This window comes from Callionymus lyra, chromosome 17 (genome assembly GCF_982586985.1).
Source record: "Callionymus lyra chromosome 17, fCalLyr1.hap1.1, whole genome shotgun sequence".
In the NCBI taxonomy this organism is placed as follows: domain Eukaryota; kingdom Metazoa; phylum Chordata; class Actinopteri; order Syngnathiformes; family Callionymidae; genus Callionymus; species Callionymus lyra.
The window spans coordinates 13,448,702-13,463,733 of NC_141834.1; the positions used below are offsets into that span (position 1 = coordinate 13,448,702).

Below are 15,032 nucleotides of genomic sequence, written 5' to 3' on the forward strand. Positions count from 1 at the left end.
CTATACTGAAAATTTGTGTTCCAAAAAAGTCGGTCCGGAAGCTTTTAAAGCTCACGTACCCCACTTTTAAATATTTCGTCACACAAACAGATGTAGGTAATGAGAAATGAAGTGAAACGAGGAGGGGAAAGAAGAAAGGCTTGAGACGAAGTCATGGAAAAACAGCAATGGTGTGGTTTTATTTTAGGGACCACAAGCAGGGAGCGGTAAAGAGGGACTATTGTTGACATGCTGGCAGTCGCCATTGTTTTAAGTGGTTTAACAGAGCGGAGACACCAGACCGGCAATTCCAAATTTGATTGTGTTAAATGAGGCAGGGTGGGTGTGTGGTGGTTGGAACCGTGGTTTTGGGGGACAATGTATGAAATATTCAAGTCTTCAAAGCCCACAATTGATTTGGAACCAAGAGAAGCAGAGGAGGAGGGAAGCCGCAAAACGTGTGTCGTACAAAAGACCGAAAGAGAAGAAGAGTGGTGTGAAACACAGGTCACTTTGTGAAAGAGAAGAGAGAAGGTTAAGAGGAAGAAGACGCAGAGATACGTCATTGACAAAAGGGTCTGAGATACATTCCTTATTGCTGAAGACACTCGTGTGCACTAGTCAAGCTGCAGCTAGAACGTGGCAAATATCTGAACATGCGGTCGACACACAACATTTAGAATCCAACACACACACACACACACACACACATCTGCACACTCCGGCCAAAACCCACAGAACTAGAGGAATCTAGAGCAGCAACAAGTAGAAGAAGAGTCTTGAGTTTCACCAGAATGTTCTTGATTGTCGGATCACTGCTGAACGTTGTGTTCTTCCTCTGATTGAAGGTCACTTGTGTTACTTAAATGACTTCCACTTAACTACTTTTTTTTAAATACCAACATTGTGAGGCTTTTCCAAGTCTGGACCACTTAAAGAAGGGTGGTTATTAGTTTAGATCGGCAACCGATTAGTGATGACGTCACAATATGATTTCATTCCGTTTACTGATCACAAACTTTTAGACCAAAAATGTAGTTTTTTATATTTACAAAGAAAATGTTAATAAATAACTTGTATTATAATAAACATAATGACTAAATAGTTATAGCCACTTACATCTTACATCAAAGTCTTGTTATGTGGCCCGTCAGATGCTTGTCTCAAAAGTAAAGTAGATTATTTATCATGTTGGTAAAATAAGACAAGATTTCCTTTATTAGTCCATTGAGGGAAGATTTCTGCAAACCTATGAAAGTGCCAGTATTTAAGATAAGACAAGAGACCACAATTTGTTTGGTTAAGGAGGAAAAACACAAAGTTATATCAGATAAATTGAGTCTTAAAGTATGAAAAGAAAAAATCAAAATCAGACTATAAAAAAACATGTATTTAAAGTAAAACCAAAAAAAATGTTGCTACACTGGAAGCAACAAAAACAAGGGTGTAGGAAGTTCGTAGGTAACTATTGTTTATGATCAAACTTAATTTATCGAAGAGAAGATTCTGGTTGAGTATGAAACCTTTTTGGATCTCAAAGCGAATTTGCAGTAAATACATGAATAAGTGCTGCTGAAGATTTTGATGAGGTAAAAGGAACTTAAAGAAAAACATTGATGTCAAACACATACCAGGAATCCATCAGGAGAGTCCGGAGTTAGCGTCATTCCCAGGTGGGAATTCTTCAAGTTTTTAGTTACATTCTGGAGCGCTTTCTCACCTGACAGCATCATAAAAAATAAATGGTCAAAACAGACAGAACAGTCTTCAAGTAATAACAGATTGTGTTTCATGTTCTTCACCTAGATTTACTTTGCTGCAGTTCGAGTCCCTCTCTTGTCCCACTTTGCACTTGTATACGTCCCCTTTCCTGTTGTTCTGCGGTCCATCCCAGGGAGCGCCGACCAGCATCCTGTGACAAACACAAATGACTCTCTAGGTTGTGTATTTATGCATTCTGGTGTGCGTTATAATCAGTCGAAAACATTTTGTTTTCAACTTACGATTTCTCTCCCGCTGACTCGTGTTGTAAAACCGAAAACCCGAACAAGGCGTCTGCTGGACCGGTGAAGATGCGTGGATTCTTTACATCAATATTAAAACCCTGACAAAGATCTGCCAGAGAAAAAGAACAACATTTCTACAATTGCTTCAAACAAATGAATTGAAAACGATGACAAACATTGACTTTAAACCATCACAACTCTTTATATTCATAAAACATTTGGACAACGTGGTGGGAAAGTTGTACAGGAAGAAGTCTGATTAATGTTGTGAAAGAGAAGACGGATAAACAGACTTTACCGAGTCGGAGGGAAAGCAGAAGAGAGAGAGAGAGCAGTGAAGGGTGTGGGTTAGAAAAACTCTGGAGTATAGTAGCCGCCCTGTTAGGACTCACAATCCTACCTTCATTCTGAGAGAGAGATACAGGAGGCAGGAACGGTGAGAGGATGTGAACGACCAACTGAAAACACGTCCCAACAACCCAAATAAACTGGACTGAATGTCATTACTTCAAATTGCTGTTCAGATGACATTAACTAATACATTCAGACTCACTTTACGCTTAAGACCCATAAGTAAACACTCAATTCTTTTAAATGTAAGGCTAGTTAGTAAGATTAACTTTTTCAAACAAATAAACCTACTGGGTAAAATAAAATGTATTTTCTTCCAGTTCCTTCCAAAATATGTGTAACCTTGGATCTGTGAATGTGTTTAGTCGTGTATTCATGAGTTTTCTGTGTTGCTTGTGTCAAAACCAAGTCATTGTACGTCTCCCATGTGGTGTTAAGCTCTTTAACACTCAGAAACACTGTATTTATGGACCTCATGTTGTCAGAGAAGAACTGATGCGGGTAGAAAATACTTCTGAAAGGGAAAGCTAACAATTTTATCTCGTATTTATGTTTCTGTTACCTCAAAATACCACTCAAATACAAGTATTTGAAATACTTTTCCCCTTTTTTTATTGGTCCTTTTGGTAAATCTTTTTTTTCATGCTTTTTTCAAATGGTTTTTGGTACTTTTTGCTATTTTGGCTCTTTGGTTCTCTCTTTATGCTCGAGGGCCCCTCACAACAGTGTCAGTATATAAATTGGCCCCTGAGGAAATGTAACGGCCCACCCCTGATCTTGTTTGAATTGGTTTTTCGGGCCTTCAGGTCACCTTGACCCTGAGATAACACAAGGTTTAATAATGTACATTTTTGGTAATATCCTAAGTAAAGACATTATTGTGTGACGTAAAATAATATACAGACACAACAAAAAATTGATGAGGACAGAAGGTAATTAAATGAAAGAGACCATCCAGATGTACTATTGATGCTCAAACAACTTAATCTACTTCAGGGGACTCAACTTTGAACCAGTTTCTGAGAAATAAACCAATATTTTATAATTGCAATACAATAGTTTAGTCATGATGAACCCATGATTAATTCACTTCATAAGTTAGTTGTCCTTTGATGATGTGATGTAAGTTAATAAGTAATAGTTATTTGTAAAGCGCCTTTCTGGACCAGGGTCACAAAGCGCTTGAACAATCAAAAGCTATACAAGTTTTTATGCAACGTTCTTGGCTTAAAAGGTGAAGTGAACTAGAACAGAACAGGAGAACCTGCGTGACATAAAGTAGTACTCGAATGATCTGGATTAGCATATGTGAGGTTCTAAAATACCATCGGTCATGTTTTTCTTTACTTCATAGATAGTTTGAAATGGACCGTGTCACTGTTGAGGGCTCTTTATACGATCATGCAACCCAGACGGTCCTATTATGGGATAGAAATAGCATCTGAGGTTATGACTTAAATGTGTCCAATAAAATTTCAAGCCACAAATACTCGCCCTCCGAGGCCGACATCAAAGGAAATATTCCAGACCACGAAGCCTTAACTATCTACCGTAACTGCTCCTGACAGGTTAGCTTTGTAGCGCAGGAGGTGAAGTAGTCAGAGAGCGAAAGAAGGGTCACGATTCCTTTCCGCACGCCCGTGTTGATTTGTAATGTTGGCCTTGGTACAGGTTGTAAAACCACCAGCTGGTGTCCATCGTCATTGTCTTTCTTTTCTTCTTGTGCCCAGCAATGCTATTCAGCTTACCCCGCAAAAAAGTCATATATTTTCTTCCCCGAACTCAACTGCTCTTTTAACCTAGACAACTCCATTAAGGTGCATGTCATGTCCAGTTTTGGCTTCCTATCTTTCGCTGGAAGGAATAACATCAAAACAGAGTATGTCAAACTCAAGGCCACATGTGGCCTCCATTATAATTACATACTGCCGTGGACATGACTTCACAATGTCTATTTTCGTTGGCCCACCAGCAGAGAGCGCTTTCTTTACACAGGTCTTCACCCGCATATTTTTCTTTGGGTAGCTAATGAAGAAGGCTCTTGTCACTGGATGGAAACATCTTATTTTATAGTGGACAATATGTGCACAATCAGAGCGAGATCAGGGCTTCATGTTTGTATCCTCTGTTGTATCAAGATAGTATCTGGGGTAAGTCGAGAAACATGCCCAACAGAGAAGCCAATTAAACCTGCCAGTGTAATCCAATATTTCATTCATGTATTTACTAATACATTCTGGTGTCCTAATCGGTTCCTTGTTGCGGCTAAAACGGCTTAGCACGTCCCGCTAGTTATGGCGATGCAATTTTTTCTTATTGATGTTCAGAAGGTACATCAATATCTCAGATGCTAACGAAGTAACTGAGCAGGTAAACTTGTGAGAAGAAAATGACTAATGACAAACTTAAAGTCTCTTTAGTCTATGAATTTGTTTGGACCGTTCATGCTCGCTTTCTTACATACACCAACAAACTAATCTAACAGAAAGAACAGAGTGTATTACATTGTTTCAGGTTTTCTCAGGACCTTATAAAGTTTTGGGAAAACCAGTCATCTCCAGTTGGAACTGTAGAAGCCTTCCCAAAATTCTACCCTAGTACAGTCTTGAGAAACTTGTCTAATTGATAGTATGTCTGTAATTTAATCAAAACTTGATCCAAGATATTGGTAAGAAGAAGTTGATGAAGTTACCAATGCTAGAAAAAGACACGACTGCCATTATTTTGATGGAAACGTTCTTCTGTTCAGACACAAGAACACACACAGACTGTAATCAGTAGGAGCTTCCATTTAGGTTCTGGTTGGGAAACTGGATATATCTGTTGTTTCTCCCCCATCGCTACTGTTAACCCTCTATGCTGCCTGAAGTTTCTAGTAGTTTTTTTTATTGGCTGATACGATATTGGAGGTATTTATGACATCATTCACCATCTCCAGTCTAATCTTAACAGATTGAATATGTTTACAGACACCAAAGCTTCAACAATTGTTGGTCTGCTGTAGAAAAATATGTTGATACAAAGCGCACACACAGACCAACGCAATCAGAAACCCCCCTCAATGGTTCCCTATTTTCTCAGTCCTGCTCTCCGGGTTTCGTTTTCATTTGAGTTTATATTCCACACTGTACCGCAGCCCGTCTGACCACCCATCACCATGACAACTAGCAGCAAACATGTATGAAGCCAAACTGAGTCCAGATTCCCTTGAAAACCACACGGACCACTCTGGGCTTATATATGTATAAGGTTGTGTTGAATCTTTTTGTTTGTGCGACTTTTATATGTCAGTGAACCGGACGCATGTTTGCGGTGAAACAAAAGGAGATGCAACTGTTGTTTATGGTGCAGTTGAACGACATGTTGTACAGCTATGTTGATGGCACCCTGGAGAATCGGCATTTCAATTCCGACATCGCTTTGATTCTACAATCAAACAAGATGTGAGAAAATATGAATACCTAAATATCGCAATGTTTCTTTTTATTGAACTGTATCAATATTTAAAAAGCACTGTGTCCACATTTAATTACCATGTTGCTTGGCTGCTTTATGGCAGCATTCATGCCTTCCTCTGCAGCTAAAGTGACAATGAAATCCGGCGAGATCCCGGCAATGACTAAGGACAAGAGGATACGTTCGACTCCAGCAGCTTTTAAAGGTAATTTTTGGTCATATTCTGTTTTTTTTTTTTAAAGAAAGTAGTAACAAATTGGTCGAGAACATATTGTCTGTAAATTTTCAACCACAGAGTCAATTACTTGGAAAATACTACGAATATATCCTTGTTACGACAGTATTCCAAAATATCGTACGTTGACCCTGTATAATGATTCTCGACAATACACTACCCGACTAGTAGAGTCAAAACTGGAGTAAAAGTTGAGAAACACCTAAAAATTTAAGGTGAACCAGAAAGTTTTGGTATAAATTAAGTAGAAACTGCTGAACAATACTTTTTAGTTACTAAAACACACTCAAGCCCGCCAGATGGTTGACTCAAAATCAAAGTAGTTTAATTTTCATGTTGATATCGTGAACTATAAAGTTGCACATGTTTAAGTTAAGATAAGGAACAGATATTTATCAACAAATTATACTTTTAATGATGTTTAAGGTAAGAAATACGAAGGGAGTGTGTGGTGAAGACGGACAAACGCAAGATAAACTTTTTTTTAAAGATAGTAGTAACGAATTGGTCGAGAATCATATTGTCTGTACATTTTCAACCACAGAGTCAATTACTTGGAAAATACTACGAATATATCCTTGTTACGACAGTATTCCAAAATATCGTACGTTGACCCTGTATAATGATTCTTGACAATACACAACCCGACTAGTAGAGTCAAAACTGGAGTAAAAGTTGAGAAACACCTGTATAAAAATTTAAGGTGAACCAGAAAGTGTTGGTATAAATTAAGTAGAAACTGCTGAACAATACTTTTTAGTTACTAAAACACACTCAAGCCCGCCAGATGGTTGACTCAAAATCAAAGTAGTTTAATTTTCATGTTGATATCGTGAACTATAAAGTTGCACATGTTTAAGTTAAGATAAGGAACAGATATTTATCAACAAATTATACTTTTAATGATGTTTAAGGTAAGAAATAAGAAGGGAGTGTGTGGTGAAGACGGACAAACGCAAGATAAACTTTTTTTTAAAGATAGTAGTAACGAATTGGTCGAGAACATATTGTCTGTAAATTTTCAACCACAGAGTCAATTACTTGGAAAATACTACGAATATATCCTTGTTACGACAGTATTCCAAAATATCGTACGTTGACCCTGTATAATGATTCTTGACAATACACTACCCGACTAGTAGAGTCAAAACTGGAGTAAAAGTTGAGAAACACCTGTTTAAAAATTTAAGGTGAACCAGAAAGTTTTGGTATAAATTAAGTAGAAACTGCTGAACAATACTTTTTAGTTACTAAAACACACTCAAGCCCGCCAGATGGTTGACTCAAAATCAAAGTAGTTTAATTTTCATGTTGATATCGTGAACTATAAAGTTGCACATGTTTAAGTTAAGATAAGGAACAGATATTTATCAACAAATTATACTTTTAATGATGTTTAAGGTAAGAAATACAAAGGGAGTGTGTGGTGAAGACGGACAAACGCAAGATAAACTTTTTTTTAAAGATAGTAGTAACGAATTGTTCGAGAATCATATTGTCTGTAAATTTTCAACCACAGAGTCAATTACTTGGAAAATACTACGAATATATCCTTGTTACGACAGTATTCCAAAATATCGTACGTTGACCCTGTATAATGATTCTCGACAATACACTACCCGACTAGTAGAGTCAAAACTGGAGTAAAAGTTGAGAAACACCTGTTTAAATTTAAGGTGAACCAGAAAGTTTTGCTATAAATTAAGTAGAAACTGCTGAACAATACTTTTTAGTTACTTAAACACACTCAAGCCCGCCAGATGGTTGACTCAAAATCAAAGTAGTTCAATGTTCATGTTGATATCGTGAACTATGAACTGGCACATGTTTAAGTTAAGATAAGGAACAGATATTTATCAACAAATTATACTTTTAAGGATGTTTAAGGTAAGAAATACGAAGGGAGTGTGTGGTGAAGACGGACAAACGCAAGATAAACTTTTTTTTAAAGATAATAGTAACGAATTGGTCGAGAATCATATTGTCTGTAAATTTTCAACCACAGAGTCAATTACTTGGAAAATACTACGAATATATCCTTGTTACGACAGTATTCCAAAATATCGTACGTTGACCCTGTATAATGATTCTTGACAATACACAACCCGACTAGTAGAGTCAAAACTGGAGTAAAAGTTGAGAAACACCTGTTTAAATTTAAGGTGAACCAGAAAGTTTTGGTATAAATTAAGTAGAAACTGCTGAACAATACCTTTTAGTTACTACAACACACTCAAGCCCGCCAGATGGTTGACTCAAAATCAAAGTAGTTTAATTTTCATGTTGATATCTTGAACTATGAAGTTGCACATGTTTTAGTTAAGATAAGGAACAGATATTTATCAACAAATTATACTTTTAATGATGTTTAAGGTAAGAAATACGAAGGGAGTGTGTGGTGAAGACGGACAAACGCAAGATAAACTGAGCCTTTCAAGAAATGATCAGGACTTTGGCTCCTTATACCATCGACTCTAATACCCATGGTTTACATCTTGCATCACTGACTGATGTTACCTCCGTTAAAAACCGAATGTTTTGGATCGTCTGTTTCCATCGTTAGCGTGAATCAGTGTTTCCCGTGACCCCCTTCTGCATCTCTTCATCCCCCTCTCACAGATTTTCTCTCCATTACCTTGATTGCTTCCCATCACTCTCTCACGGGGGAAGACTTGGATAAGGAAAGAGGAAGAGTGGGAGAGAAAGAAAGGGAGATTCCAGGAAGAATACAAGCTTAATAGTGAGTGTCATGAAGTGCTCACTCGCGCTCGCACACACCTGTGTTTGACATCTCAGTACGGCATAACACGGTGTAACACACATGGGAAGCCTGCTGGACGCATCGGAGACGCTCTGCTCAAGCCATCAACGGTACTCACTCACCTACATCCTCGGTGTGACACATGCCCGGGCCGTAAAAAAAAACATATTGCAAAAACACACCAACCAACACTGAAGTCAACACGCTGTAAAGGTTATTCAACGATATTGTGGATATAAACACACATTTTAAGCTTAAAAAGTTGAGTTTAATTCTAGTTTGTGGTCAGTTTTACAGTGTTTTGTGACATCATTTAAGTAAGTAAGTAAGTAATTATTTGTAAAGCGCTTTTCTCAGACCAGATTACAAAGAGTTTTAACAATGAAAAACAATACACAGTTAAAATAAATTCTTTAAAAGGCCAAGATAACATAGAGGCAAACACAACCGCCCCAAGAAAATTAGGAGAAAGCCTGCCATAATAAGAATGTCTTAAAATGTTTCTTGAAGGAGTCAGTAGATCATCAAACACACAGAGGAAGATCGTTCCAAAGCTTAGGAGCAACAGCCTGGAAGGATTTCTCTCCTCTGGTCCTGAACCGTGTTCAGGAACCATCAGTAGATTCTGAACCACAGACCTCAGAGTCCGAGCTGGGGTCTAAGGCTGGATCAGATCACTGATGTAAGGAGGAACCTGACCATGAATAGATCTGAAAGTAAGAACCAGGATTAAAAAATGTATCCTGAAAGAAACTGGCAGCCAGTGAAGAGTTTTAAGGATCAGGTAAATGTGAGTTATTCTACTATAGCGGGTCAGAATTCTGGCAACAAAGTTTCATATTAACTTCAGGCGAGACAGATCCTTCTTGTTTAGACACGAAAATAAACTGTTACAATAGTCTTAACAAGAAGACACAAACGAAACATTTATATTGTGTATTGGAGGTTTCTTACTACTGCAGGCAAGTTGTCGTCCCTTTTGGTTTCGATACAGTGTGTCTCAGCTAGCTGATAGTGGTTTTAAGACTGGGACTACTTGCTATAGGGGTCTTCTTAAAGAGTCCTTCTTTCCTGTTCCATGATGTTGATGTCTAAGACACATGTGTCAAAGTCATTTTGTGGAATGGTTGGCTCAAAACAGAAAATATAGTAATTTTGGGTTGATATTGTTAATTATTGTTATTAAGATGCCAGTGTTTAAGATAAGTTAAGTGACGTATAATGACTGTTTTAGGTAACGAATGACAATAACAGAGATTATTAAGATATATTGAGCCTCAAAGAATGAAAATAAAATATCAAAATCATATTTCCCATTGGGTAAATATAACTTTGTTTTTTTTTCTTTGAATCTTTTAGGATTTTGGCCGCTTGTGTAATTGAGATTTAAACCCCCAAACCTGAGAAAACATTAAAACTATTACAATTTATCATTTTTAGAATAAGATTTTAAACTGTGTACAACTTTTTTTCCATACATATTTTGACTCAAAAATCCAAATATTACATGTTTAGACAACTTGTTTTTGGTCTTCTTCCTTATTTTCAGTCTTTAAATATATATATAACTGATAAAAGTGTACAACTTGTTCACTAGACGATATAACAATCCTCATAAAATGTTGTTAAATTAGTTTTTACAGTTCAATGCCAAGAAAAAAGTGATAAAGCGGCCAATTCTCTCTGTTTCCGCAAGCGTTTATAGGAGTGTTGATGGTAATCTCAGGGGCTAAAGCATTTATCAGCTTCTGTCGAGAAGGCAATTAGCCTAGCATGAAAACTGGCTGAAGCTCACGTCTGACTGGAGTTTTATACGTGAGCCGAGTGTGTTTGTCTAGACTTTCTCCGCCTATTGATCTCACACTTCATGGTGGCGCTCTTTTAAGCGTAGCCATTAGCTGCCGCTTATCTGCAGATATGGCTCTGGGAGACGACAATGGCGCACTTCTACGGTTTCCCGCTGGTGAGGAGAAATGATTTAATGAGGCGCGAAAGTGGTAGAAAACACACACATGGTGCGAGAGGTTTAGACATCATCGTCGAGTGCATGAGCTGAGACGGTCATGGAACTCCGGTCGGACAGCTGCGAAGGTCAACAGGGGTCAAGTGTAAACAGAGATGAAGAAGTCACCTTGTAAGCAGACGACATATACTTGTCTCAAACTTCTACTGCTGACTCCAACACATTACAAATGGTGCTTTATCTATGGTAGATCTTCAAGGCCGAGATTTTCCTCTGGACAACTGCCTCGACTTTTATTACAGCAAACTCTGCCACATTTAAAAAATATGAATTCTCTTTGACCCCCTGCAGACAGCAGAGTCAGGAATGTCTTCCAGGTCAATCGTTCATACCTATAAAGTCATGATGCAGTCACTTGTATATTTGAAACAAACTGAAATTATATTATCAATTTCATTAAGAAAAACACTTACTTTTAAGTAGAAAGATGAATTCCAAGGAAAGCAGGAACCTGTGTAGCTCCATGATTGATTGATTTTTGGTTCAGTTTGTTTACAAAGTGGTTGAGTTTCGTGAAAATAAAAGTTCAGTCTCTTTTCCCCAGAGATGCATCTATCTTCTGCTGCGCTTCTTGCATGTCGGCTCTCAGTGAGCGGAGGAGGTCAGCGATCGTCCATTCACAGAAGCAGCATGAGGCGGTAAAGAACAAACGAAAAAAATAAAAAGTTCTGTTCTTACATCCAGAGACAACTTGAATGAAAAGTTGACCGTTTATCGTTCATCATTGGATGCATGTCGTGGCGTCACCTGTTCAAGCCGAACAGAATTCCAAGACTACAGCTTCATCATCCCTAGCTTCAAATGGATTCTTGTAACATCCACTTTCCAGTTCCAACTCCAATCCTCAAAGTCCCTGGAAAACTTTCAAAAACTTGTCGTCCATTCTGCTCGCTCCACTTTCCCTGAATCCTCTGCAAACGCCAAGTGAATTTTCCCAAGTTTCTATATGTGTAACGTATTTTTGAATTTGGAAATGAAAGAGTGCATTTATCCTGTGAGCTCCCCTCCTTCCAGCCGTCCTCCTCCATCCACCAGACTCCTCTCTGAGCGGCTGCTTCATATTGACAAACCTCAAAGCCACATCTCTCTCTCTCTCCCTCTCTCTCCCTCTCTCTCTCTCTCTCTCTCTCTCTCTCTCTCTCTCTCTCTCTCTCTCTCTCTCTCTCTCTCTCTCTCTCTCTTTCTCTCTCTCTCTTCTAGCTTACATGTGCCAACACTCACTCTACTATTTTTTAAAAAAGTCTTAAAACATACCAATTTTATAGCTGGAGACCTTTTTTATTTTCCTTTTTCCGAGACTTTCAGATTGTTTCTGAAGCATATATTGCTTTGGAATAACAATAAAAACCATAGAAATTAAATATCTTGAGTCGTTGTTTTTGGGGTTATTACCGTTGTTGTAAAGTAAATCAGCTTTATTATATTAAAACGATATCTCTGATGTCATTGTGTGAATGCTGAAGGAAAGATCCACTTTTGCTCTTCTGACCTACATTTTCTACCACATCTTCTCCTGAAAATCTTATCCGATTTAAACCATTCAACCAACCTTTGATCAATTCTGCTCGTTCCTGAAATTCGGGCTATATTCTAGCTTTCTTTTATCTCTTCAACTCTTTATTCTATTCCTCTTTTTCTACCCTTTTTTTCCAATTCACTTAAATGGGAAAAATCGTCAACTCATGTTTCAACTCCTTCAACTTTGACCTTCAGGTACATTCATCTACTCAATCCTGGAAAGTTAATTCAACACTTTTGTCTAAATACTTCTACTACTACTACTACTACTACTACTAGTTCTACTTTTACTACTAATTCTACTATTAATCCTACTACGTCTACTACTTATTCTACTTCTACTACTTATTCTGCTCCCACCACTACATCTACTACTTCTACTACTACTTATTCTACTTCTACTGCTAATTATTCTACTTCTTCTACTTCTACTACTACTTATTATACTACTTATTCTTCTACTACTATTTCTACTACTTATTCTACTTCTACTGCTACTACTTGTTCTACTCCTACTACTGCTTCTATTTTTACCACTACCTATTCTGCTTCTACTACTTATTCTACAACTTATTCTACTCCCACCACTACAACTACTTATACTACTACCAATTCTACCACAAATTATACTTTTTCTTCTTCTTTCTTTTCTTCTTTTTTTCTTCTTCTCAACCTTTTTCAGTTTTCAGTTTTCAACATTTTCACACCAGTCTTTCTTCTTTATGCCATCATTTCAATGGTTTCTACACATTTTTACTTTGAATACTAATACTTTTTAGGCATTTCAGTTTACACATTCAGCACATTCAGCATTCACACTGTATTTTCTTTTGGAATTGCAAATTTTCTATTTAATATTTAAGATTCTAGTTTTTGAATCGGATCAAAAGCTCTGCCAGGTGGAGTAGACCACAGTGAACATGCTGTTTGTACATTCACCACATGCTTGCCTTTTTTTCAAACTGTGTATTTGTGTGTGTTGAGTGTTTCTATGTGTAACCTCAAGTTTACTGGCCACATTCCCAGATTAAACCCCTTCATTCCCCCAAGATTAGCTTCAGCACAGCCAGAATAACTCAGAGAGAATAGAACAAAATGTGTCTTTTAGGTTAATATTAAACAATACTTTCAGTTGTTCTTTTTTTACTTTAAATGCATTAACTAAATTAATCACAGAACTACTCACACTATTTTACCATAGTATAGGTTTTGTTTCTCTCTTTCCTTTCAACATTATTCATCCTAGATCGGTCCTTTCCACGTCCCCAAAGTCATCTTAAATATAATTATCCTCAATTACAATTGATAATAGTAGATAAACTTTAGGTTTCTATTGAAGCTTCATAAAGCGTTTTATTAGTACATGACCGCCCCCTTCTGGCCAGTACACCACACATCCAAAGAGAAGATGCTCTTTGAGAAACGTTTGTATCTCAAAAACCTACATGAGCTAAATTGTTGTATACTTTTTGCCTATATTCTATAATTATTTCAGCTACCAAACAGTTGAATAATGTTTATAATAAATATAATCTATTCATTATTATTGTATATCCATTTCTGTAGTGTAATGTTTTTTTTTTTGGTTTATTTATTATTACTGTTTTTATTATTGTGCTCATTTATTTTATTTTTGTATTCTTTCTTTTTTTTACTTTTAGAATGTTAATGTTGGGTAATAATTGTTTCGTAAGCTTCTGTTGCAACACACATGTATCTAATGTGGGGAGAATAAAAAAAAAATCTTATCTCATCTTATTAAGTAAAGTCCACTTATGCATCCCATCGATTCAGGTGAAAAAAATAATTTAATAAATTATAATTAAAAAAAAGAGCACACCGTCCATATATTGTTGAGTTGTACAAAATTATAAAATAAAATTATATATACGAAAACGAATATTAGCAAAGAGCTTCCGGTTGGCAGCCATTTTTAAATCACCTGTTGACGTGATGACTTCAAATAATTCGTTTCGTTCATTCAATTTCGTTCAATCAGTTTAAATCTATAGTTTTGGATTTCTTATCGCAGTAAAGTGCTTTAACATAAACATGATATGTATACATCTCATTTTGAAGACAGTTTGGGATTAAACTAATACAAATCCTACTACCGTTGATGCTAACAGACGGATGCTAGCAACGAAGGAGGACGACAGGTGAGTGGAATTGAATTAAAAAGTGTAAAATAAAGTTTCTTTCACAGATGCATCGGTGTTTTTAACGTTGACATAAAGGGAGAAGACGTGTTGATGTTTGCTACCTTGTCTCTAGTGACATCTATTGGCTAATATTCGTCATTACAGCTTAAGCATCCTCGAAGCTTGTTGACAAATGTTGAATTTATAGTATTTATGTTATGCTTAAGAATATTTTGTCTTTTTAGTACTTGTTACTTTTAGCCCGTATATTTTTATATTATTAATATTAGCATCTTCAAGATGCTAAAACGTAATAAACATAATTTCATCCGTCTTGAAAAATAAGTTTAAAGTTGTATTTTACAGTTAGGAAATTTACTATGAAAATGAATATTCCATTGAAATAAAGAGGGAGAAGGAGAAAAGGACTGTTTGTGGCTGTAGGTGGTAGAACACATGCAAGTTATATTGAAGTTGAACTACATTTAAATATTACTTTACAAATTTTAGAAATTATGAATCGAACTAATTGACAAATAACAAACAAAAAATGAAAAATTTC

At 36.7% G+C, this 15,032-nt stretch overlaps 1 protein-coding gene across 1 annotated transcript in view; it reads right to left on the minus strand.

Moving 5' to 3' along the window:
- The window catches only part of itga10 (integrin, alpha 10), a 370,978-nt gene that overhangs the window by 24,128 nt on the left and 331,818 nt on the right, over positions 1 to 15,032 (minus strand). Inside the window, exons 2-5 of the mRNA XM_087812486.1 lie at positions 11,225 to 12,011; positions 1,983 to 2,094; positions 1,782 to 1,891; positions 1,611 to 1,699 (exon numbers count right to left, since the gene is read on the minus strand). Of these exons, the coding sequence (XP_087668612.1) occupies positions 1,611 to 1,699; positions 1,782 to 1,891; positions 1,983 to 2,094; positions 11,225 to 11,276 (363 nt within the window). The 5' untranslated portion in view covers positions 11,277 to 12,011. The remainder of the gene's footprint in view (positions 1 to 1,610; positions 1,700 to 1,781; positions 1,892 to 1,982; positions 2,095 to 11,224; positions 12,012 to 15,032) is intronic.